The sequence below is a fragment of the Bidens hawaiensis genome, unplaced genomic scaffold, assembly GCF_021521415.1.
Source record: "Bidens hawaiensis isolate Kalapana, Puna unplaced genomic scaffold, B.hawaiensis_p1.1 tig00025860_1, whole genome shotgun sequence".
In the NCBI taxonomy this organism is placed as follows: domain Eukaryota; kingdom Viridiplantae; phylum Streptophyta; class Magnoliopsida; order Asterales; family Asteraceae; genus Bidens; species Bidens hawaiensis.
The window spans coordinates 134,542-158,762 of NW_027494156.1; the positions used below are offsets into that span (position 1 = coordinate 134,542).

At 35.9% G+C, this 24,221-nt stretch overlaps 2 protein-coding genes and 1 pseudogene across 5 annotated transcripts; 1 reads left to right on the forward strand and 2 right to left on the reverse strand.

The window, feature by feature from the left end:
* Nucleotides 1-1,342: 1,342 nt before the first annotated feature.
* LOC143572474 (uncharacterized) lies at nt 1,343-2,038 on the reverse strand. The gene has a single exon (XM_077057631.1). It carries the CDS (start codon nt 2,036-2,038, stop codon nt 1,343-1,345), a length of 696 nt encoding a protein of 231 aa, XP_076913746.1.
* Nucleotides 2,039-6,761: 4,723 nt separating this feature from the next.
* Nucleotides 6,762-14,279, forward strand: LOC143572458 (phosphoinositide phosphatase SAC2-like). Of its 3 annotated transcripts, none has more exons than XM_077057617.1 (16): nt 6,762-7,175; nt 8,846-9,050; nt 9,138-9,303; nt 9,623-9,836; nt 9,951-10,027; nt 10,126-10,313; nt 10,388-10,485; nt 10,552-10,685; nt 10,764-10,886; nt 11,643-11,949; nt 12,399-12,520; nt 12,594-12,707; nt 12,875-12,997; nt 13,082-13,225; nt 13,473-13,575; nt 13,773-14,272. In XM_077057617.1, the coding sequence occupies exons 1-16, from the start codon at nt 7,080-7,082 to the stop codon at nt 13,851-13,853; spliced, it is 2,295 nt and encodes a 764-aa protein (XP_076913732.1). In that variant the 5' UTR covers nt 6,762-7,079; the 3' UTR covers nt 13,854-14,272. The 3 variants fall into 3 exon arrangements, with proteins under 3 accessions (XP_076913732.1, XP_076913733.1, XP_076913734.1); XM_077057618.1 differs by lacking the exon at nt 6,762-7,175 and adding an exon at nt 7,513-7,703 and having other exon boundaries at nt 13,773-14,275; XM_077057619.1 differs by lacking the exons at nt 6,762-7,175; nt 8,846-9,050 and adding an exon at nt 9,512-9,544 and having other exon boundaries at nt 9,180-9,303; nt 13,773-14,279.
* Nucleotides 14,280-15,387: 1,108 nt separating this feature from the next.
* LOC143572460 (small ribosomal subunit protein uS2-like) lies at nt 15,388-18,015 on the reverse strand (annotated as a pseudogene). Its single transcript, XR_013142261.1, has 5 exons — nt 17,830-18,015; nt 16,476-16,737; nt 16,009-16,206; nt 15,713-15,923; nt 15,388-15,621 (listed from the first exon to the last, which is right to left on the reverse strand). The product of XR_013142261.1 is annotated as a small ribosomal subunit protein uS2-like (transcript).
* Between the last annotated feature and the right edge of the window lie 6,206 nt (nt 18,016-24,221).

The window sequence follows — 24,221 nt, forward strand, 5'->3', positions numbered from 1 at the left end:
AAATAATTGATCTGACATGAAACAACCTTGTACATAGTTATGTAGACAAAACATGTCCAAAGGCATTTATATGTATGTGTGTAAGTGTTTGGGCATTGTGTCAATGAATAATGAAACATTAGTTAGATACTTAGATATGTTTTGATTGTTTGCAACTAAGATAAAGAAAAGTAGTCGAGTAAGAAACTAGATTGGACGATACATTTGAACATCATATTATTTAACAAAAGTTTCGAGTTCCCTAACTTCAAATTCTCGAAATCCATAGCTTCAGGACCATCTGACATCTTAACGGTCACTTGGGAGACGTGAAAAGAGAATACATCAGCAAAAACCGGTGAATACAATTACAATTAATAGACACGTTATATTAGTTATTACGTATTAAACCAATCGACTTGAACATTTTAATCAATCATTTAATAACCTGATTAGCCAACAAATGTTGTATTTACACTAGATTGCACAAATAAGTTACCCAAAACTATTATACGTACAAGATAAGTGTTGTCATTTGTGTACAACTAGCTCGAATGTCTATTACTTATGTATTTATGCATCAAGTGATTCGGTCCATAAAACATTAAAAATAACATGCTTCTCGGTTTCAGAGAGTAGTTAAAGTGTATTCGCCTGTTTCAGGGTCTCAGATTTTGGTCTCTCTCGCCATTCAAGGTTACAATGTTGGCCCTATTCCTATAATCAAATTTCGAGTTTTAGGATTCTAGATCTTAACCGGAATCATTTTGGTTGGTAAACACACGGACCGTATAAAGGTTCATAAATTCATCACACGGTCCGTGCGATTATGTTCCTATAATCAAATTTCGAGTTTAAGGGTTCTAGATCCTAACCGGAATCATTTTGGTTGGTAGACACACGGACCGTATAAGGGTTCATAAAATCATCACACGGTCCGTGTGATTAAATCATCACAGAAAGAATTACAAACCGACTCTATAAAATGACTCACAAATGCAAGTACATGATTAGAAGAGAGAAACACGTTTACATAAACTTAATCAATAAGGAAGTAGTCACGGACCATTAAATATAAAATAATTTGCTTTTAGTTTGTACTTTGTAGAGCTCAATTGTTGCTAAAATAGGTAAGTATAAAGTACATTGGTTGAAAATAGAACCGGAAATTAAGTTTCTATTTTGCTTAGAACTTTGCTAAAAACAGAAAAAACATAAATTCGTTATATTTCATGCAATTGTTATGTATTTATAGATTTTTTTTTTTTTTGGAAATTGACTTTCATTAAACACCAAACACAAAAAAAACTCATTATTTCCAAGACGAAAATAGAGAGTCAAGAACCACAAAAAACATACATAATTACATCACATCGAAAGAACACCAACGATCCCAATCCACCACCCCTCCTTTAAATCTATGTTTATACCACAGAAATCCCAAAGTCTTGATGTCCGCAATCATCTCTACTACGTTCGGCTCCTTACTCGAAAATATCTTTTCATTCCTAGCCCTCCACATCCTCCAGCACGCAATGATAATAATCCCGTGAAGGATTGTCTTTTTATTGCCCGAAACTCTGCAGTGATCGTGCATACTCACCAAATCATTAACATGAAACAAAATCATCCCTGGCACCTTACACCATGTAGAAACACCATTCCAAATACCCGCTGAGATGCTACATCCAGTAAGGATATGTTCGATCGATTCTTCATTGTTGTTGCACCAAACACACAGCTGGTTATCAACCGGTATGTTTCTTCGACCTAGTGCTGTCTTTGTAGGAAGACGATCCAGAACTGCTCTCCACATAAAAATGTTACATTTATTTGGAATCCATTTACTCCAAGAAAAACCAAAGTTATCACCATTTGTTCCGGTCCCACGTAACCACTTTTTAACCGTAGCCACTTTGAACCCATCGTTACTATCATCACACCATACCCATGTATCGCCCCTATCGTTAAGATGTACCGCTTGGAGTAAGTTCTCTAAATCATGTTTGGATGTTGATTCCTCTTGTCTATTCGGAGCACGTCTCCAGTCCCAAACCATAATTCGATTCGTTCCAATAGACCGTATCCGTCCGGCCACGCAGATTGTCTTATCCTTCTCTAACGAGAATAGCGACGGAATTTGTCTTTCAATGGCTTGTCACCTAGCCACATATCTAACCAGAACCGTATTTGATTCCCGTCCCCTATTCTCCCTCGTATTTTACAATTGAAACCAACTCCTTCAACCTTATATCTATTCCACAACATTACCAAGTTTTTCCAAGTCCCCGTTATAGATGAATTAACCGGGGCGACTCCCCATTTTCGACTTGTCCCATGTATTGCTACAATCACTCTTCGCCACATGGAATTTTTCTCTTCGTGAAACCTCCATAACCATTTGCTGATCAACGCAATATTGTTCAAATCAAGTTTTGCAATACCCAAGCCTCCATCTTTGATGGCTTTCGTTACCACCTCCCACGAAACCCAATTCATTTTTTGGGCATCATCCGTCCCTCCCCATAGAAACCGCCTTATTAAACTTTCCAGGATATTGATAATCTTCCTTGGCGCTTTGAAAAGAGAAAAATAGTACGTGGGCAAGCTATCAAGAACAGATTTTATTAAAGTCAAACGACCACCAATCGACAATGTTTTAGCTTTCCATTTTGACAACCTATTCTTAAAAGTCTGTACGACCGGCTCCCAATTGGTGATTCTATTCATATTTGCTCCAACCTTAATTCCCAAATATAAAAACGGAATCTCCCCAGCTTTACATCCCATCATACCGGCTTCCCTCTTAATTTCTTCGATATCGACCCCAACTCCAAACAATACCGATTTATGAAGATTGATCTTCAAGCCGGAACACAAAAAGAATAACCGGAGAATCCTTTTCATATTCACAAAATTGAAAGAAGACCATTCCCCCATCAACATTGCGTCATCCGCATACAGCAAATGAGATAGGACCGGACCATCATTAGGAAGCCTAAGACCATCAAAGGCTCCTATGTCACACGCCTTGTTCATCAAACCTGAAAACGCCTCCATCAAAACAATAAAAAGAAAGGGTGATATAGGGTCACCTTGACGAATTCCTTTCTGGCAACCAAACTCAAAGGTAGGAGATCCATTCACCAAAACCGCCGACCTAGCCGAGACCAAGACACCTCGAATCCATTCACACCAAGCCGTAGGGAAATCCATCTGTTCAAGAACCGACAATAAGAATTCCCAATTGACGTTATCGTAAGCTTTGTCAAAATCAATTTTGAACAAAAACATCTTCTTTCCTCGCTTCTTTGCCCACGCAAGCACTTCGTTTGCCATTAACGGCCCATCAAGTATGTACCTGCCTGTCAAAAACGCCGATTGATTTTCCGAGACCACTTTACTCATAACCATCTTCATCCTGTTCGCCAATACTTTTGACACAACCTTACTTATGCTCCCGATGAGGTTTATCGGTCTAAAGTCTCCAAGACGTACCGGGTCACCCACCTTAGGAATGAGCGTGATAAAAGATGAACCGACCCCCGAGCTCAAACGGCCCACTCGATGATAATGTAGCATGATATCCACAAAATCTTTTTGGAACAAATCCCAAAAAGTCTTGATGAATCTAAAGTTGAATCCATCTGGACCGGGCGCTTTATCCGCTCCACATTGGAACACCACCTGCTTAATCTCCTCACCCGCAAATGGACTTACTAAACTTTCGGCATCTACTTGTTGTAATTTCTTTAAACCATGGACTTTGAGCTTTGGTCTCCGAATCATCTTTTCTTTAAACTTTTCGCGGAAAAAAACCATAACCTCCTTTTTTATCACATTCGGTTTTGTCTCCCAAACATCACAAACCATCAAACCTGGCAATTGATTCGCAACCTTTCTTTTATTAATGCATCCATGAAAGTATCGGGAGTTGTCATCTCCATAAGACGCCCATTTGCTACGAGCTTTATAGATAACAAGATATACTATTTTATCTTCACATGACATAAGGCTATGCAATGCATCATATGATATATCATCTTCCATCATTCATCTAATATTTTTTCAAACAATTTCATTAATTTTCTGATACCGATTCCATGATAATACTTAAATGGCTCAAGAATGAAATGATTAATTCATAGACTTCATCAAACCAAAAGGTTAAAGACGAACCTAAAGATTCAAAAACAATGTTATTTACAAAAACTATCTATTCCCATGGACCTAGACATTCTTAAATAATAAAGCCGGTTATACATGAAAAGGAAACAGATAAATGCTAGCCAAAATTAAGGGAATTTTATTTTAAATAAATCTATAATAGCTCCATATTTTTACGGGTCACCCATCGAGTCAGGTCCTAATGTTGTATAGGATGCTTTTTATCATTATGGTAGCGTTTGTTATGCAGTAATGACATGCGGAATAGAATAACTCATTACGTGAGAATGAAATAAGAGGTGTTTGGTTGCACAATGGAATGGAATCATCCATTACACATGGAATCCCATTCCATCAAAACCATTTCTTCCTACCCCCTTCTTTTTTTTCATTTCATTCATCCTTCAACCTATTTTCTCAACAACACCATCATCTAACAACAACCACCGCCACCACCACCACCACCATAGCCACCACCATCATCTGACCACCACCGCCACCGTCACCACCACCACCACCACCTCCGCCGCCACCACCACCGTCGCCGCCACCACCACCTGACCGCCACCGTCGCCATCACCACCTACACCACCACCACCTTACCACCCAAGCTACCACCGCCAGCATCGTCGCCATAACCACAACAACCATTGTCACCGTCGCCACCCGACCATAACCGCCACCACCACTATCACTGCCTGGCCACCACCACTGTCATCACCACCCTACCACCGCCATCACTACTAATGCTACCATCGCTTGACCACCACCACCACCACCACCACCACAACCACCACCCCCGCCGCCTGACCGCCACCACCACCACCACTACCATAGCCACCACCATCATCTGACCACCACCGCCACTGTCACCACCACCACCACCTCCGCCGCCACCACCTGACCGCCACCGTCGCCATTACCACCACAACCACCACCACCACCTTACCACCCAAGCTACCACCGCCACCATCGTCGTCATAACCACAACAAACATTGTCACCGTCGCCACCCGACCATAATCGCCACCACCACTATCACTGCCTGGCCACCCTCACCGTCATCACCACCCTACCACCGCCATCACTACTAATGCTACCATCGCTTGACCCCCCCCCCCCCCCTCGCCTGACCTCCACCACCACCACTGTCGCCACCGCCACCACCATTTTCATCTCCAGAGCTACCACCATCGTCGTCATTTCAGGGTTTTTTTTTGTTTTTTTTTTGTAAAAAATTTATATATTTTGAGATAGGAATATTTTAATTATTTTTATTTCATTCATAAAATTTTTTTCGGATACCAAACAACATAACGTAATTATTCATTTCATTTTCATATATTAACCAAACAAGACAAAGGAATGGTAATGATCCATTTCATTCCTTTGTCCATTCCATTCCTTCTCCCATTCCATTCCCCCTTCATTCCATTCCTTTCAACCAAACATACCCGTGACTTTCACTTCTTAGATTTTATATCATCTTCACATTTTATATGTATTTTTAGCATCACTTTAATGGCCTGACCAGGGTTGGCCACGATATAAAGGACCCACAGTTTTATAGGGTAACAATATAACCTATGTTTTTAAGAAAAAATTATTTTTGATAATTTAATATACGTTTTATGTAAATGATGGAAAAAAATGTTAAATGAGGATTTATGGGGTTGATGATTGAGAAACGGTAACAAAAAGGGAATTGGTATTAGGAATTCCTCATTACCTTAAAAAAATATAGGTTGTAGTAATATAATCTACATAATTAAGGTATTAATTCATCGAGTCGGTTTACGGTTTATTCGAATTTAAAACTATGACTAGTTGAAAACTGAATTCAAATTATAAAAATATTTAAAAACTATTTTGAATAACCGGCAATAGTTGGTCAGTTTTTATACTAGCCAAAATCGAACCGAACCAAACCAATATATGTATTTTTTAAATATTATTAATTATTAGTATTTCAAGTCCAAATTTCCCGCCCCAAATAGTGCAGGTTTTATTTTTTTTTCGAGTTATTCTTAGCTAGGCTCAAATTCAGGGTTAACTAACCCATAAACGACTAACCATAGCATTTAAAATTGATTAACCAAAATAGTCATTACCGACAAGTTATGGCTATCCATTAGCTTACACTTACTTTATTATGGTTATGATTTTAAAGCAAAACCGATCCAAGCCGACCAATACAGATCCCAAGTCCACACCCTCAAATTAGGGGTGTAAACGAGTCAAGCGACTTGAGATCGACTCGTAAAAAAGCTCGATCGAGCTGAGCTTAAACGACCTCGAGCCTAAAAGTATGCTCTTTCAGTAAACGCCCCCGAGCGCGAGCTAGCTCGGGAGCCTAAACAAGTCTGTCATTTGAATAATTTTTGCAATATAACAACATATATATATATACACTGTAAATATATATATATATATATATATATATATATGTTAAACTTACATATAATAATAATATTGAAAAAAAAAATACTCAAGAATCAAGCTCGAGTTTTAGTCATAAAGATAGAAACGAGCTGAGCTCGACAGTTTGCACCCCTCCCTCAAATCATGCAAATTCGGTTTGTAGATTCGGCAGTCGGCACATAACTTTCATAACCCGAGATAATTAATCGGATCGCCCGCTTAAAACCCATGGGCGTAGGCCGTTAAAACCATAACAATAATAACAACTTAACAGCACACCTTTTTATTCATTTCATTATATTATTATCATTATTATTATCTGCACACAGTCGCCGTATAGTTATCTCGTTTTCTGATCTACAACACAGCGTTGAATCATTTGTTCTGTGTATTATATTGTTATTATTATTATAATTCAGCTTTTAGTTCAGCGAATAATAATATGTACAGAGTACCAAAATTAGGGTTTACTGCCGCCTAATTTCGCGCTAAGTTAGGGTTTCTGACGGAACAATGACGTCAGAGATTGATCAGCTGGATTGGATCACGGAGGTTCCAAAAGTTAGAAATGATTATTTGCAGAAATTCAGACTCTACGAAACTCGCTCTGTATGATTACTATATATATATTGCTTTAATTATAATATTATATGATGTTATGCTTTGAATTATATAAGTTTGTTGAAGTTAGGTTACATGTAATTGAGTATATACTAGTTGGTATAATGATGTATACAGATCAATTGAGACTCTACGAAACTCGTTCTGTATGATTACTATATATATATATATATTGCTTTAGTTATAATATTATATGATGTTATGCTTTGAATTATATAAGTCTGTTGAAATTAGGTTACATGTAATTGAGTATATACTAGTTGATATAATGATGCATACAGATCAATTGAGACTCTATGAAACTGCTTGAATTATATGATGCTATGCTTTTTATTATAGACTTGTTAGAATTAGGTTACGTGTAATTAAGCTAATATTAGTTTGCATTAAAAAGTATGCAGATCAATTGAGCGTAAAATAAGTTTATGATTACGCGTGAGAATAGCCTTTATGTGATTGATTAGGGAGGTTAACGATGACTATTTGCAGAACTTCAGACTCTACGAAACTCGCTCTGTATTGATTGAATTATATGATTTTATGTTTTGTGTTATAGAGTTGTTAGAATTAGGTTACATGTAATTGAGTATATAATATATATTAGTTGACATAAGGATATATGCAGATCAGTTGAGCCTAAAACTAGTTTTAGGTTTTATTCTTTTGCTGCTATTATTTTTTGTACTTTTAAGACCTCATTTCGATAGGAGTATGTTTGTTGATGAACTATTGTGGTTTATATGCCTACTTGGTGTTAGGTTTAGATCACATGAATAACCGAGAACAATATAGGAAAAGAACATGAGAGATTTAACGTGGTTCGGATGTTCGGTTCGGAGTGACCTACTTTCACAGGTGGGCAGGCGGCAACTAGGGTTCATATTTTGTTGATTGATAATATTTTACAAGTACAATGATCGATTTTAGGTCACATAATTAGGGCTAGTATCTTGGTAACTTAATTAGTAAGATAATCAACTGGGCTCGAGGCTTGCTAGGGCCGGCCAAACCTGCCCCTGCCCGCGTCCTCCTTCTAATCAGCTTAACCCATAGGGGGGACGAGGCCTGTATCCCAACACTTGGTGCACTGTTATTTCTAGTTAATACACGTGTATGCACGAGGTAGTAGTGAAAAACCTTGATCTACGAGTAGTAGTGAAAAACCTTGATCTACCTTAAGTCATTAAGGTTTTATTGGGCCTCTAACTTGAGGTTTCATTGCTTGAACTGTGTCAGACAGAGATATTGGCATCCCTTGAGTGATCGTAAGGTGCTTGTGAGAAATGTATGCTTATACAATGTATCAATGAATTTGAATAGCAATCCAAATTGTTAAGCGTAGTTACATTTTAACAGTCAGTGCATGGGTTCATGTAATACGCCCTGCCTTTGCAGCTCTAATGTAGCTCGGGGTCATTTTTTAGTTCAGAAATTCCTTCTAAGTTCAGTAATGTTATTTTGATTTTATTGCCATACCACTCCCTTTAATTTGTCACATACCCTATTATTTATCACTGTATGCCAAAATAATTATTTCCAAAATGATATGAATTTTTCTTCATAATTCCATCTTTTGTTCAAACTAGATAACATTATTAAGTGATGACTGATTGGTAGGCACATTGCTGACCACTAACAAACTTTTGCATCTTTTACAGAACTTTTATATGATTGGAAGCAGTAAGGATAGATCAGTTTGGAGGGTGTTAAAAATTGACAGGTCGGAACCTACTGAGCTAAATATTACTGAAGATCCCACGACATACACTGAAATTGAATATTGTGATCTTCTAAAGCGTGTACATGATGGAAATAAGTCTACAGGAGGGCTTAGATTAGTTTGCACTTGTTACGGAATTGTTGGTATGCTCTATTTTGATGTTTTAAAAGGATGAACATTTACTACAATAGTTGATTCTCACAATTTTATTGTTGCTATTCTGATTTTAGGATTCGTAAAGCTTTTGGGACCTTATTACATGCTGCTTATTACAGAAAGACGGAAAATTGGTGTAATATGTGGTCATGCAATTTATGCAATTACCAAGAGCGAGGTCTTACCAATTCCCAATTCTACTGTTCAACCAAGTGTGGCTTACTCTAAGAATGAAAACAGGTTTTTGTCAATTCTGCATGTAAATGTAAAATGTACTTTTGGTATTATTAAGTCAGAACTACTTTTTATTCAATATTCATATGTATCCTTAATTCCTTTTACATAAGATTGTTAATGACAGATTTATGTGACATATTTAGTTCTTGCTTTTATGATTCTTCTCTAGCATTATGGTTGTTGTGTTGTTAATTTGAATTGTTGTTGTTAGGGTTTTAATGTGAATGTATTTTCTACATTACAGGTTGGCAATTTTTGTTTTATTTATTTTCTACACATTCATTTATAATAATTGTTGACTTTGAGATGATGTTTTGACTAGATATAAAAAGCTCCTGTGCTCGGTGGATCTTACAAAGGACTTCTATTTCAGCTACTCGTACCGTATTATGCATAGTTTTCAAAATAATTTATCCACCCACAAGACAGGAAATGAAACTATGTTTGTTTGGAATGAGTTTTTAACTAGCACGATTCACAATCAGCTGGGGAATAATCTTTGGACAGTGCAACTAGTTTATGGCTTCTTCAAACAGGTATTTTTAGGATTTATTGTTTCATTAAATAAAAATAGTATATAATGCTAGCATACTTTTAAAGCCAAGTATAATCATGTAACTGATATATGAATTTTCCCCACCAAAATTCAGGTCAAAGTTTCAATAGGTGAAAAAGATTTCAAGCTGACCCTCATTGCTAGGCGGTCTCGCCATTATGCTGGAACCAGGTTTGATGATACTATTGATGAGACTATTACCATTGATTTATGAAGCGAAAATTAGATACTTTTTTTGCTAATAAATTTTAATATCTACTGTTTTTTAGATATTTAAAACGAGGGGTAAATGAGAAGGGTCGTGTTGCCAATGATGTTGAAACAGAACAGATTGTATTTGAAGATGTACCTGAAGGATGTCCTGTGCAAATAAGCTCTGTTGTTCAGAACAGGGGTTCAATACCCTTGTTTTGGTCCCAAGAAACTTCAAAAATAAATGTTAAGCCTGACATAATATGTAAGACAATATATAATGAATTGTTTGATTGGAATTTTCTAGTTCATTTGGTTAACCATTGCTTATCCTTGTAGTGTCAAAGAAGGACCCCAAGTATGAGGCCACCAGACTTCACTTTGAGAATCTTACCAAAAGATACGGAAATCCCATAATAATTTTGAATCTGATAAAGGTAAATATGTTTCAGTTATCTGCAGTGTGTTTCTTATTAATATCTAATCATTGTGTGGTTTTGTAGACTAAAGAAAAGAAACCCCAGGAATCTCTTCTTCGTGAGGAATTTGCTCACGCTATTGAGTTGATTAATAAAGATTTGCCCGAGGAAAAGCGTTTAAAGTTTCTTCATTGGGATTTAAGCAAGCATTCTAGAAAGTATGTTGTACTCTGCGCCTATTATGTTTTCTGGAATTAATCTGGTGTTGACTTTTTTTTTAATCCTTGATTTTTCAGCAAATCTACAAATGTGTTGGCACTTTTAGGGAAAGTAGCTACTTATGCATTGAATCTAACTGGCTTCTTTTATTGTCAAGTAATCCCAAATTCAGGGTCCCGAGAGCTGTTAAACTGTTCGAGGTAAAGCCAAATGTAAACTCAACTATGCAGATATTAGTTTATGTTATTGTACTACTTGAAAACTTAATTGGACTTCAACTTAACTGTTTTTAGATGTTTCTTCTAATCCCTTTATTTAACTGAAAATTTTTGGCAAGCTTTCGACTCTCACATTTATTTTCAGCCTTTACAACCAATGGTTTTTACTGTCATTGAGTAAAATTGTTGTTAATAATTCTACGAAGTTTTCTAAGTCATCAACATGCATACTTGGCTCTTAGCTATGACGTATACTAATAAAGGACAATCTATTGTCATTTCCCGTGTTTTACACACTGCCAAATGATAAAAAGAATTGATAACTTTATTGTGTTTAGAGGCGAGCTTACTTGATAAATGCACCTTATCTTTTTACATTGCTTTAATAATCTTTGGAACGTAGCTTGATTGGGCTGAAGTTCTAGCTATAGAATTGTACCTTTTAACCGTTAGTTTTCTTTTATATTCTAAATGACTGTTTACTGTTGTTGCTCCTTTCTGGAGTTGTAAATTCATTTAAACTAAAACGTTTGTTCTCAGTTTCAATATTACAAATGAAAAATCTTGTTGTTTTACATAAAGACTCAATTCAATATCCAAATAATTAAATACACTATCTTTATGTAGTACATTAATTTACTAATTCAATAAACACTGCAATCAGCCACCTAGTTTATTTTAATTTTAATTTTCTTTTTGAGTCTGCAAGTGTCATTAATGCCTAGAGTCATGTTCCAGGGATGATAATGGTGACCATCACAGTGTCCAGACTAAAAACAAAGATGCTGTCAACTTTAGTTTCAAGCCTCCTAAATATCAAACGGGAGTCTTAAGAACAAACTGCATAGATTGTTTGGATCGTACAAATGTTGCTCAATTTGCATATGGTTGGGTTGCGCTTGGTCATCAATTGCATAGTATCGGTTATATAGATACCCCTGATATTGAGCTGGACTCCACTTTAGCAGATGGTTTAATGAGAATTTATGAAAAAATGGGTGACACTCTAGCACTACAATATGGTGGTTCTGCAGCTCACAATAAGGTAATGCATTATAATAATATTGATTTAGATATCAAGAAAATGTTCATGCTCAAAGTGCTAATTGCATAAAGTTATAGCAAGTTTTTTAGTAATATTTCTGTTTCGGGTAACCAACTTATTTTACGCCAGAAAATAATTTTCATCAAAGTTCCGTTTTCTTGGTTTGTGGTAATTTACCTAAGATAAATGGTTTTCAAGTGCCATGTTAGCATAAAGTCAACATGTCAAACGTTACCTTCATGCCACTTCATCATTTTGACATTTAACTTGATATGCAATTAGCCCATCAGAAAAAGTTGAAGCAAATCTATGATCTATTCATAGTTTATGATTCTTGAATTGACAACTATGCTTTTGTAATCACTTTTTGTATTATAATTTACACTTTAAAGCTGTGTAATCAATTAGTAATTAAGTTATTTAATGTTTTATTATATTTTTTTATATAGATATTTTGTCAAAGAAGAGGTCAATGGAAGGCTGCAACTCAGTCACAGGAATTCCTTAGAACTCTACAACGTTACTACAGTAATGCATACATGGATGCTGAAAAGCAAGATGCTATTAATTTGTAAGTGAAATAAATATCATATATTTACTCATGACATTCTCCATAATCTTGAACCGGGTCAATGTATAAACAGGTTCTTAGGTCACTATCAGCCACAAATTGGGAGACCTGCACTGTGGGAATTGGATTCAGATCAACATTACAATGTTGGTAGCCAAGGTTCTAACTTTTCAGTCGAAAGAGCTAGGTACTGTTTTGTGATATCTATCATCAAGAAAATTAATTGATTAATAAATAAATAAAGATATTCGAAGATACTTTTATCATTTTTAAGTGACAGTGTGATAAGAGGAATAAAAAAAAAACTTTCTTCCACACAAAATCTGACTAAGCGAATGTTTTATGTATATGCAGGCTTATTAAAAGATCATTGTCGGTTGGCAACAGGCTTTGTGATGACAACATTCTCTGTGATAGAACTTCTATTGGAACTGCTAAAAAGAATGAAGAATCTGAAAGTGATCCGTCTCATCAAAGGTCAGATATTTTTTTTCTTAATTTTGTACCATGAATTTTAAAGTTGTGAGTAAAAAGTTGTAAAATATGTGAGAAATTGTGCAGGCATACAAACTCAATGTCTTCTGAAGAGTGCACCGACAGTGCTCGAATGTTTTACAATAAAGATTCCTTCAACTACTCAAATTTTCTTGATATTGATTGGCTTTCATCATCTGGAAATTCATGTGAAGACGAAACATATGAAAGGTAATTTATGATGTGTTGTATCTACGGTTGTCAATCGTGTTGGCTGGTCGACTTGTGGGTCAACCTGTTTAGGTAAATGTGTAAGAGTGGGTCAACCCGAACATGACCCGTTTATTAAACAGGTTAGGTATAACAAACCTGATTATTTTCATGGTTGTGTTCCGGATTATGTTCACCCCTAGCTATCTATATATAATTTGTCACTTGTAAACCCTATGCTAACTTTGTCATCACTTACTGGCTGCAGGTCAACAGTTGTAGGCTCCCCAATGGGCGGTCGGTCATCTGATAATGTTGTAAATGAAATTTGCACTGTCGCTGGTGATTCCGAGATATGTACTAATTTAAAGGTTGGTTCTCTTTTCACCGAATTCTTATATTTTATTTTTTTTCTTTTACCAAAGTCACGGGCCTCATCAATACCCTGCTAAGTACTAACCATTGGGACCAGTGACCTTCAAGGGGTTTTTCTTATCTCACCAAATTGTTATTTGTCGATTTATGTTTAGCGTTTTATATCTTATTATTATTATTAACTTGGGTGCAGGATGGTAGGAACCCAATAGTGGGCGGGTTTTCAGATAGATTTGCCGAATGGGTGACCCATGGGGATATTGTGTTCCCTTGATCAGTTTTGTCAACGAAACCTAACAAGTAACAACCAACGACTTACTTACCCGTGGGCCATTGAATTGAGTCATCCCCTACAAAGGTTGTGGGCTGCAAAGGAGAAATAAATGGCGAGATGATAACATTAGAGAAAAGTAATTGATGCATATTTAAATTGATATAGAACCAGCCGAGCCGCTATAGAAGTAAAGTATGCTAACCGTGAAAAAAAATGTCGAAAAACATGGATGAGAGGATTAGAACCCTAGTGCAAGTACAAAGGAGTAAAGCTACAGATTCTTTTTCATAATTTGAATCTCTGTAAATAGTTTTGGTTAAATTAATTTTAAGTTCTGACAGTTTGGTTTCAAATTCTTATTTGACGCATATTTAAGTTGTGTATATAGTTTTCAGAAATGGTTTATTAGTATCGTTTATTGACCCGAATATTTCGTATTGAAATGCAAGTAGCATTTGTATATTTTACAGTTTTCAGTTTAAAAGGTTCTACAAATCTATAAAGTTCATATATATTTGCTCACTTCTAACATGCTCCCCAAAGATGTTCTCGATGTCCAATACGGCTTCCACAGGCCTGTCATATAGGAGTAGTTTTGCTTCAAAGAAAAAACAAAAAATCAGTCTTTTATTAAGAAAAGAACAGGTGCAATATTAAGGAGGCTAATCCACAATAAACAATAGAGAGGTGTATGGATCCAATGTGTTTATGCCTTTGCTCCATTACGGTATTTATGCCTCGGCATTTGTAACTAATTGTGTTGGTGCTTTTTGTTTATTATTCGGCATTTTATGGTTAACATGGGGTTTCGAATTTCATGATTTATTCCAGATATTCAATAACTTGAATTCTAATAATGAAGTCGATGTTGTATTTTCGTACTTGTTACTTTGTGCGTTGTTCTATTATCTACGAGTGTGATTGCTAAATTTAAACAATTTCCCCTTCATGTATGGTTTAACCTGATGCAATGGAAGGGTTGTTCACTTGTTCTATTATTTACGAGTGCGTTTGCTAAATCTGCACAATTTCCCCTTCATGTATGGTTTCCTGATGCAATGAAAGAGCCGACTCCTATTTTGGCCCTTATACATTGCAGAACATTGGTTCATCCCCTTCTAGGCCTTATTGGGTAATATGTTAGCTTTGCCTTCTGGTTTGACCACGGACGGCACCTCACGCTTCTGTCTGTTCTAGACTTTGTCTGACTCGAGACCTTGACAATGTACGATTTTTTTCTAAAACTTCAGATTTTAATAATTCAAACTATGACTTGTTAACATATAACAATCCATATTAGAACTTTTCGTCATCATAACACTCACTTTCGTTGGCATGCAATCTCAGGTAGAACCATAGAAGTATAGACTATTATTAGCCGTCAAATAAAAAGACATGGTTCATTCGGTTAACTAACTTCTTTTAATGAATCCGTAATAATTATCACCAAACAAAACACAGTTGTAAGCTTCAAAACAGTAGAAGAAAAACGAAAATAAGCGAAAGTTGTGTTTTCCACAAAATTATAGAAACTAACACATCCAATTCAATAAAACATGATAAATCCCAGTACCAAAAAACAACAAAAATTTTAAACTTATCCTCATCCTTTAAAACATTGTACTCTGACCTTAGAATAAAATTTCAAAAATAACATAAAGCTGATAAGATTAACTTCATTCCCAACCGGTAGCAGCAGCAGCAGCGCCTTCAGCTGCCGGTACAGGTGCAGCCACAGCTTCCCATCCATCACCCGCTGCAACTGGAGCTGAAAAAAACAAAAACAAATACAAAATTGATTACATTTGAATAATTGTAACAAAACAATATACGCATTATACAAGTTCCTATTTTCTTACCATCAGCATCAGCCCAACTGCCTGCAGCTGCTGGAGCACCAGCAATTGGTGGTTGTGCCACATCAGCAGACCATTGTGCATCTGGAATCTGGGATGACCATTGATCATCAAGTCCCATGGCACCGGCTCCGTAATCCTTGTAGTCGGCAACAGCCAATTCATCCTCTTCTTCCTTAGCCTCTTCTGGTTCCCTGTAGAAAAACAAGTCAACCTGCAAAAACAAGTTAATTTAAATCAAAATAGTTAAATCAAAAAAATATAAAAATTCAAAAAAACCGAAGTTTTTATATTTATACCATAACATCCCACTTATGCCCTTGGTTGATCACACCACGCATCTGCAAAACCATCCTTGCTAGAAGCCAAAACAAACAACCGATGCTGTGTTTGCCCTTGTTGTTAGCCGGGATACCAATGTCAACGTATCTCATCGGTGAATCAGTGTCACAGAAAGCAATGGTGGGAATGTTTCCTAAAGCGGCTTCCTTGATAGGCTGTGAAAATACAATAATAATGTCATAAATATCAACAATGATGTCATAAACAGAATACAGCATATAAAAACACATAGCAATAAATGGTTGTAAAAATCGCGCCTAGGCGCCGAGTACTCAACGAGTAATCCCCGAGTAATCCCCGCCTAGGCCGAGTTCTCGGTGAGCCATCCCGAGTACTCACCGACTAAGGCCGAGTACTCCCAACTCCCCAGTCGACCACCTAGGGTCCGCCTAGCGACTTTTGCAACCTTGGCAATAATACAAACCTGGTGATCGGTACGTGGGTCGGTCAAAATGAGAAGGCGTGGCTCGCTGAAAGAGGTTTGAAGCTGGTTGGTGAAGGTACAGGAGTGTGGCGTCCGGCAATGGCATGGGCCCCGGTGTACTGGGCAAACTTGAGCACAGCTCACTGACTGTATGGTATAGCAGATTGTACAATAATGTCCTGTGGGTTCTCAATGGTAACAATTGACCTAGCAGCCAGGTGCAGCTTCTCCCAGGTCTTCGCAAGGTTGATAATGTGAATTCCTAAATGAAAACAGCAATATAATTGACAGCGTACGATACAAACATCAGTAAAACAAGCGCAAAACTAAAAAAAATATTGTTAATAAAATTACAACTTCGATTCAAAGTGGTGTAAAAATATCAATAAAAACACGCGCAAAATTGAATTCATTGATTCAAACCACTCAAAACGTCACAAAACAACATTGAGTTCATACTGGAATTACCATATTTCAATTCAACATGATGTAAATATCAATACCACAGGTGCAAAAAAAAACTCACTGATTAAAACTACTCAAAATGTCAATAAACACGAAACTCGAGTAACTTGTGTCAATACTATAATTATCAAATTTCAATCCAACATGATGCATTCTTAAAGTCTCCTCTATACGAGCAACATAATAGCAAAAACTTCCACTTAAGTATTTTGAAGCATCAAAATCTGATCGTTTTGACTTACGAAAGCTCAAGTTCGAACTCCGCTAAATTCAAGCTCTTACTTTTAAAGCTCGAACACAGCTCGTGAGTTGATTTTTCAAGCTCGAACTCAGCTCGTTTAATACATATTATTAATATTATTAATTATTAATTAAATTTATATACGTTTATAACTATTTTTATTAATTTGAGAAAAACTTACACAAGCCAGCTCGGTTCAATCAAGGCTGTTCAATACAAATATACTATATAAAAATACAAAAAAAGGTAAATCTTTTTTAAAAAAACACACACACAAGGCTCGATAAGTAAACAAGCTTTATTTGAGGCGCGATATGGACTCGAGCTCTCGAGAAGCTCATAATCATCGTTTGCACCCCAAATTCTAAAATATAATATAACAAATCTGTGTAGAAAACACACGTGGATCTGCATCTATTCAAACTCAAAATTCTAATACATTTGATTGGTTAAAACAATTGCGTTTAGACCATATAATTACTAATGTATTAATGCAAATAACAGCTCGTTCGCAAAAAAATAATAATAATAATCCGATTTAAACAAAAAGAAATTATTAAGAGTAATAATAATCATAACCTAACAAACAATTATTTAACAGAAAGCTAAGAGATTATTATTATTATTATTATTATTATTATTATATACCGTCGTTACGGCGTTTGAAGACGTAACGTTCCATTTGGAAGTCGCAGTTTTTGGTGCCGAGGTGGACTTCGGCGGACAACATCATCTGTATGTCTGCTTCTTTGGCAGACAAAGCTTTCGGTTGCGCCATTGTTGGTTGCTGTTAACGGTGGTTTGTGACGTTTGCCGGCAAAGAGTGAGTGAAAGCTTATTTTATTCAGAGTGGGCGGTTTTACGGCCGCACGATTAATATTATTTAGAGGCACTCGTAATAAACCCTAGCTGTGTTGGTTTTACCAAAATGCCCCTTTGTGATGTTGTTAGTTGAGTCTAGGGACGGCAACGGGCCGGGTATTGGAAATCACATGTTCATACCCGTTTGTAAAACCGTGTTCCATACCCGGCTCGTTACCCGTTGGGTATCGGACATACCCGTTGGGACTTTTAAGTACAATTTTTTTAATCATTATAATTATTTTATACATTTTATTCATACAACAATTATTACAAAGTTAAATATAATGCACCCTATATATAGAAGCATGACAATAAATAAATGATATCATTATAAATTTTTATATATATGTTAAACAATCTATGAAATACAAAGAATTTTTAGTGTATATAATTCGGGTAAAATGATATGTGTTTTCGGGTAATCAGGTTGGGTATCATCTAATCCCATACCCGGCCCGTATCCGCGAAAATGTATAAATCTTAATCACATACCGGCCCATACCCATCGGGTTTCGGTTATACCCGTCAGGCTCAGGCTTTTTTGTCATCCCTAGTCGAGTCCCTTTATTATATCTTATTTACTACGAGTATTAACAACACCCGCTTCATCGTGAGAGTGTAAAACCGTGTATTTAGTATTTACACCTCCAATTCACTTGGAAGCATTAAGTTACTAGTTTACTACCACAACTGTTACCGCCTTCGGTTACCATTCCCTCACTCGTGGCCCGTAACTTTCGTTAACCGCTAAGAGAACCGAACAAAAGCAGACGTGAAAACGTTGAACCACACACGCTCGTTGCGTAGTGTTAACGCACAAAAATTAAACTGAAATGTCAAATATAGAAAAAATAACAAAGTCAACTTAATATCTACGTGTTGCGATGAGATTATTAAATGGGAAAATTAGACATAAAAATGTTGAACCACACGCATGCGTTGCAGAGTGTTAACTCGTTAAATTTAGACCGAAACGTTAAACAAAAATTTTGTAAAAAATGAAAAGTATATAAGACCAAAATTGAATGTTGAAAAATGTTGGGGGTTAAAACTTAAAAATAATTTATGACATATTTATAAACTATGAAAAAATGTTGTGGTCAAAAGTTAAAAACAAATAATAAAAAAGAAATTAAAAAATAAAGAAAATCACTAAAGCATAAAGTATATGTGGTAAAACCATGGTGTAAAACATGATGAAGTATAAATCTCCCACTATTATATATATAAAAATTAGACCCATGATGATTTACATATGTGATAAACTTTGTGGAGTGCATGTTACATGATCATCAATAGGATATTCAATTACTACTATAAATGTGATGATGTTGAGGTATACCAGTTACGACATGTGATTCAGGTCATTCACTCACTACTCTCTCATTTGCTCACTCACTGTCTCTTTGTGTCTCTTGTTATTCACTCACTAATATCTCCCTCTCTCACTGTCTCGTTGCGTCTCTCAGGTGGTCATAAGAAAACTTCTCTTCCTGTTGCGAGACTAACGGAGTCCCGTTTTGTAGAATTGATCGATGGGATTGATCCAAAAGTGCATAGGGTTCGTCTTTGTTAAAATATGTATCTGGTCTGGTAGTTGATGGATATATGCTTATGCATTTGCGTCATACGCGTTTCCAAACAAGCATCCATGTTTAAGTTCTTTCGAGCATAATGGCAAATGTCACTAGAATCTCATATAGCAACGAGACTGCAGCGAGGGCGATGGACTCGATGACTAAAAGTTCTCCTTATTCCTAACTCAACTGAGGTTTCCCCAAATTAATCGAGCATTATGGCAAATGTCGTTACTTCCTTTCATTTTGGTTGCACATGTAGTAATAATCTAGTGGTGGGTGATGCTTATCATTATATACAAACTTGAAGTGACACACAACTTCAGTTGAAAAATATACGTTGTGTGGTCTCCTTTCACTCAACTATGAATATATGGACGCATTTACATGTGTAATTGGATGTTGGAGAACATGTTTGCTAATGAGTCATGATTTTGTGATGTAATATAATATCATATTGTTATATGATTGATTATGCTCATAAGGTGGTCGCTCAAGACTCGAGACAATTTCAAAAGATGTATTTGGTGAATGTTTTAAGTTAATACAGTTAAATCAATTGAAATCCCTAGCAATACCTAGATACTATAAACCATAATAGTCTTGAACGAATATCTAATCTATACCTTACAACTACTATATGTTTCATATTTATTCAAATAGATATCAATCATTAAAATGATTTGATAACACTAAAACCAACTCAAACTCATATTGGACTACCCTTTCTAGGGTAACGCCTTTGCTACATCACAACCATTTTAACCAATAGTCATCTGTCAAATCACAACACCACTGTCACCAAAGGGCGTTAGCCACTTTGGTGTTTGTTGGTTAGCACCCGCCCACACTTTGAATAGGTTGGGTCCACATGTCTTCACCAATCACATACAAACACACATGAAAATGTAAATACACACATTCAAATTTCTCATGTTATTGAAATTCCAGATAAAGGAATAGATTAGTCAAAGCAATAAAGCCTAATAACATGATCTAGAGTTATACATTTTCTTTTGAACTTCCATGTAATAATTCTGCAACGCACAATCAAGCTTGAGTCGAGTTTTGACTCATTTAAGGTACCACACACGCTTAATCCAAGCTTAGGTTCGTTGGAAGTTTTTTCTCAAAATATATAAAAATGCATATAAATTAATTATTAGACAATAAACAAGCCGAGTCCAATTTTAAGAAAATAACTCACAAACCGAGCTTTAGAAAAAAAAAACCCAAAAGCATGCCAAACTCAAGCTCAAAATCTCATAAGTCAAAACAAACCAAACTCAACCTTAATCAAGCTCAAGCTTATGCTCGACTCAGTTCGGCGCATCTCATTTACACTTAGGGGATGTTTGGTACAGAGAATGGAATTGCAGAGAAATGGAATAGAGAAATGGAATTGCAGAGAAAGGGAATTGGTCTGGAGAATGAGAATTGACTGTTCTGTTTGGTAGTACAGAGATTTCAGTAGAGAAATATAGCTGAGAATCATTTCTCTTGTTTGGTACATAGGAAATAAACAGAGAATTATATCAACTTTATCATTAGCACAAGTATTTTTTTCATAACAAATATTTATTAAAAAATAAAAAACATATAAAAAGATGCATAAATTCCAACCAAAATATGCATTGATCAAACCAATTCACATACAAAACATAGTTTTTAAGCAAAAAACATCAACCATAGTTAAAACCAATTCACATACAAAACATACTTCAACCATACACAACTATCCCATTGAACCATCGGTATACAACTCGACCATCTCAATTTTCTCTTCTATTGTCAACGCAAGAAAAGAACGTCCTAGATCCACATCTTTACCAATCAAATGAGCTGCTTTGAACCGTTTTTTCGTAGTGATACCTGGTAAAGCTTTCAACTCATCACTAACCTTTTCATAGATTTCACGAGCCTCCATACCTTCTTTGCTAAGTTGTTCACCCACCATCTCCCCAAATCGAAGCAAAACTTCCTTGATATCTTTGCAAGACTCTCGATATATCTCATCTGCATCCGTGCTTCTACCTCTTTTGCGCTTGCTTGTTACACTTCATGTTTGTCCTTCAGATCTATCAACATTTGGAACGGCTTCATCAACAAAATCAAAGTCTTCAATATCAACAGGTGAGCTTTTTTGCGTCTCTTGAACAACATCTTCTTCTCCAAGGTCAACTGCTTTACTACCAGTAGCTCTATCCTTACCGAATATGGTACACAATTTGTCATAGAAAGGAAATGACTTGTCACGAAAATTCACAGCACCTTTGTGAGACTACAAGACAATTACAAATAAATTAGACTAAAATTTTAAAATCTAAAAAATATAGTTTTTAGAATATACCTTCACGTATTCATTCCAAACACTATCATCGGCAATAATACAACATTTTTGTTCATCCTGTCATATAATTCTCAAAATTTAACAAAAATGTTAAAATATATTTTTAACATTTTTGTTAAATTTTCAAAAGTTAATAGAGTCGCATGTCGGGTTGGTTTTTGAGTTAGTTTTCACTTAAACGGGTTACCAAACGCCAACAAGTTTGGCTTCGGTTTTAAGGGCTGCACGTTGTAAGTTTTAAGAGGTTCATAGTCTAATTTTTCTGTTATAAACTTATACTTTTTTTTTCAAACTTGTAAGTTTATACCCAACTCACTTTATTACCGAAAATGCCCTTTGCCTTTTTATATATGTTTAGAAATTGGTTTTAGTTGCGAAACATGTCGGGACCTGTTAAAATACGTGGTAATAATTTACAAAAAAAGTTTAATACCGATATTAGGCTGCCCGGAACCGAAATATGGCTTTGTTTCGGTTTAGGCCCGTTAGCACATTTATGGTGCATTTCTAACAAAACTCATCTTTGGTTAACAAGTGTGTTACGACCTGTATTAGTACATAAAAATAAGTTGTTTTACATTACGTAGGTTTTAAAAATATTTTAAAGCTGCACTAACGAGTACGAGTCCGGTTTTTGGCCCGTTCGGGTTCTAGTTTGGCTTTAATACGATGTTTCACTTAGAGTAGTTTTAGATCAGATTATATATAATCAAAATAGTATATTTAAGGCTGCAAAAATATGTCATAATATCATGTAGGCTGCAGGTGTCGTTTCTTATTAAAACGGGTTACCAAAGTGCCGGTTCGGATGCTTTTTAACACACGGTTTATAGGTATCTTTCAGGGCTGATTTATACCAAGTTCAGGGTTCAAAATAAACACGTTTAACTTACAGCTTTCTGTTTTAAAATCAATATTTTCTGTTTTGTAGTTTTAGTTATATACCTGTCATATTTTTATTCCAAGAATGCCCTTTGCCACATTTATTGACTAAAACTGGTTCCTCACCACAACACGGTCCTGGGCCAGTTATAATATATTGCAAATGACTTAATAAAAGTTTCATACTGATAATAGGGTTCTCGGAACCTTAATAGTGGCTTTGGTTCGTTTGGGCCCGTTAGGCCTTTTGTTCGGTTTTAAAATGTATGTTTTCACATCAAACAAGTTCGGGTCAGATTATATGTTTAAAATAATATATGTGGGCTGTTAAAATGATATCATAACGGTACTTAGACTATAGGGTTCAGTTCTTGATCAAACGAGCCACTTAACTGTCGTTTCAGGGTATTTTAAGGCGCGGTTTTTATAATACTTTTATAGCTTCGTCAAAATACTTTTATACAAACAAAAAAGGATACCTAGTTGCTGGAAAATATGTGATAAAGTTCCAGGGTTCAATGGTTGCAAGACGAGTTGTTTTTCAAACTATTTCACATGGAAAATATTAACCGATTGGCCATGAGAGTGGCCACTGTTTTGAGGGCTGTTATAATACGAACTTAGCACATTAATATTCTTGATTATATCAGCATTTAGACTGTATATTTCTTGGTTAGTTCATGATTTTGTTTAGGTTACAATGATGTAACCGGTTTTTAAGCTTTATTTCATTAGGTAGTTGTTAGGATACCGGTTTGGGCTGTTAACACACGGGTTCGGGCCTTGGATTTGTTAACATGTAATGAGCATAAAAAAACGAATTGATACCTTCAATATGCAGACTCACACAAGATCAGAGGAGTAGAGAAAGTGAGCGTACCAGAGAAGGGGTGCCTTGGATTGGATTGGGATTCCAGTGGAGGTCAGAAGAGGCTGGAGAAAGAAGATGATTCCAGTGGAGGTATGCGATCGTTGAAGAGGCTAGAGAAATGGGAGAAATGAAAAGGAGGAAAATGGAGAAATGAAACCCTAGAGAAATCAATTCTCCGCTTTTTTTAGAGAAAAGGAAATGGAGAAATGGAAATGGTTTATTTCCATTTCTCACATCTTTCTTTCGTAAACAAACAAGAGAATTATTTCCATTTCCATTTCCATTTCTATTTCTCACCCTCCAATTCTCTGTACAAAACACCCCTTAGTAGATACAACAATAATAATAATAATAATAATAATTAACCAGCTTCAAACTCAAAACGGCCTTAAACCCTAAAACACACCTTCAGTGTTTTCTGCCGCCACCACCACCACCACCACTACCACCACTCGCCGGAAAACATGGCAATCAAGAAGAAACCATCACCATCTAA

Excerpts from the sequence above, each read along its gene's own strand:
- LOC143572474 (XM_077057631.1), bottom strand. The coding sequence starts at position 2,038 with ATGGTTTGGGACTGGAGACGTGCTCCGAATAGACAAGAGGAATCAACA.
- LOC143572458 (XM_077057617.1), top strand. The coding sequence starts at position 7,080 with ATGACGTCAGAGATTGATCAGCTGGATTGGATCACGGAGGTTCCAAAA. Across the intron at positions 10,314-10,387 it reads TGTTAAGCCTGACATAATAT|TGTCAAAGAAGGACCCCAAG; the intron begins GTAAGACAATAT and ends TTATCCTTGTAG. Across the intron at positions 10,686-10,763 it reads TTAAGCAAGCATTCTAGAAA|CAAATCTACAAATGTGTTGG; the intron begins GTATGTTGTACT and ends TTGATTTTTCAG.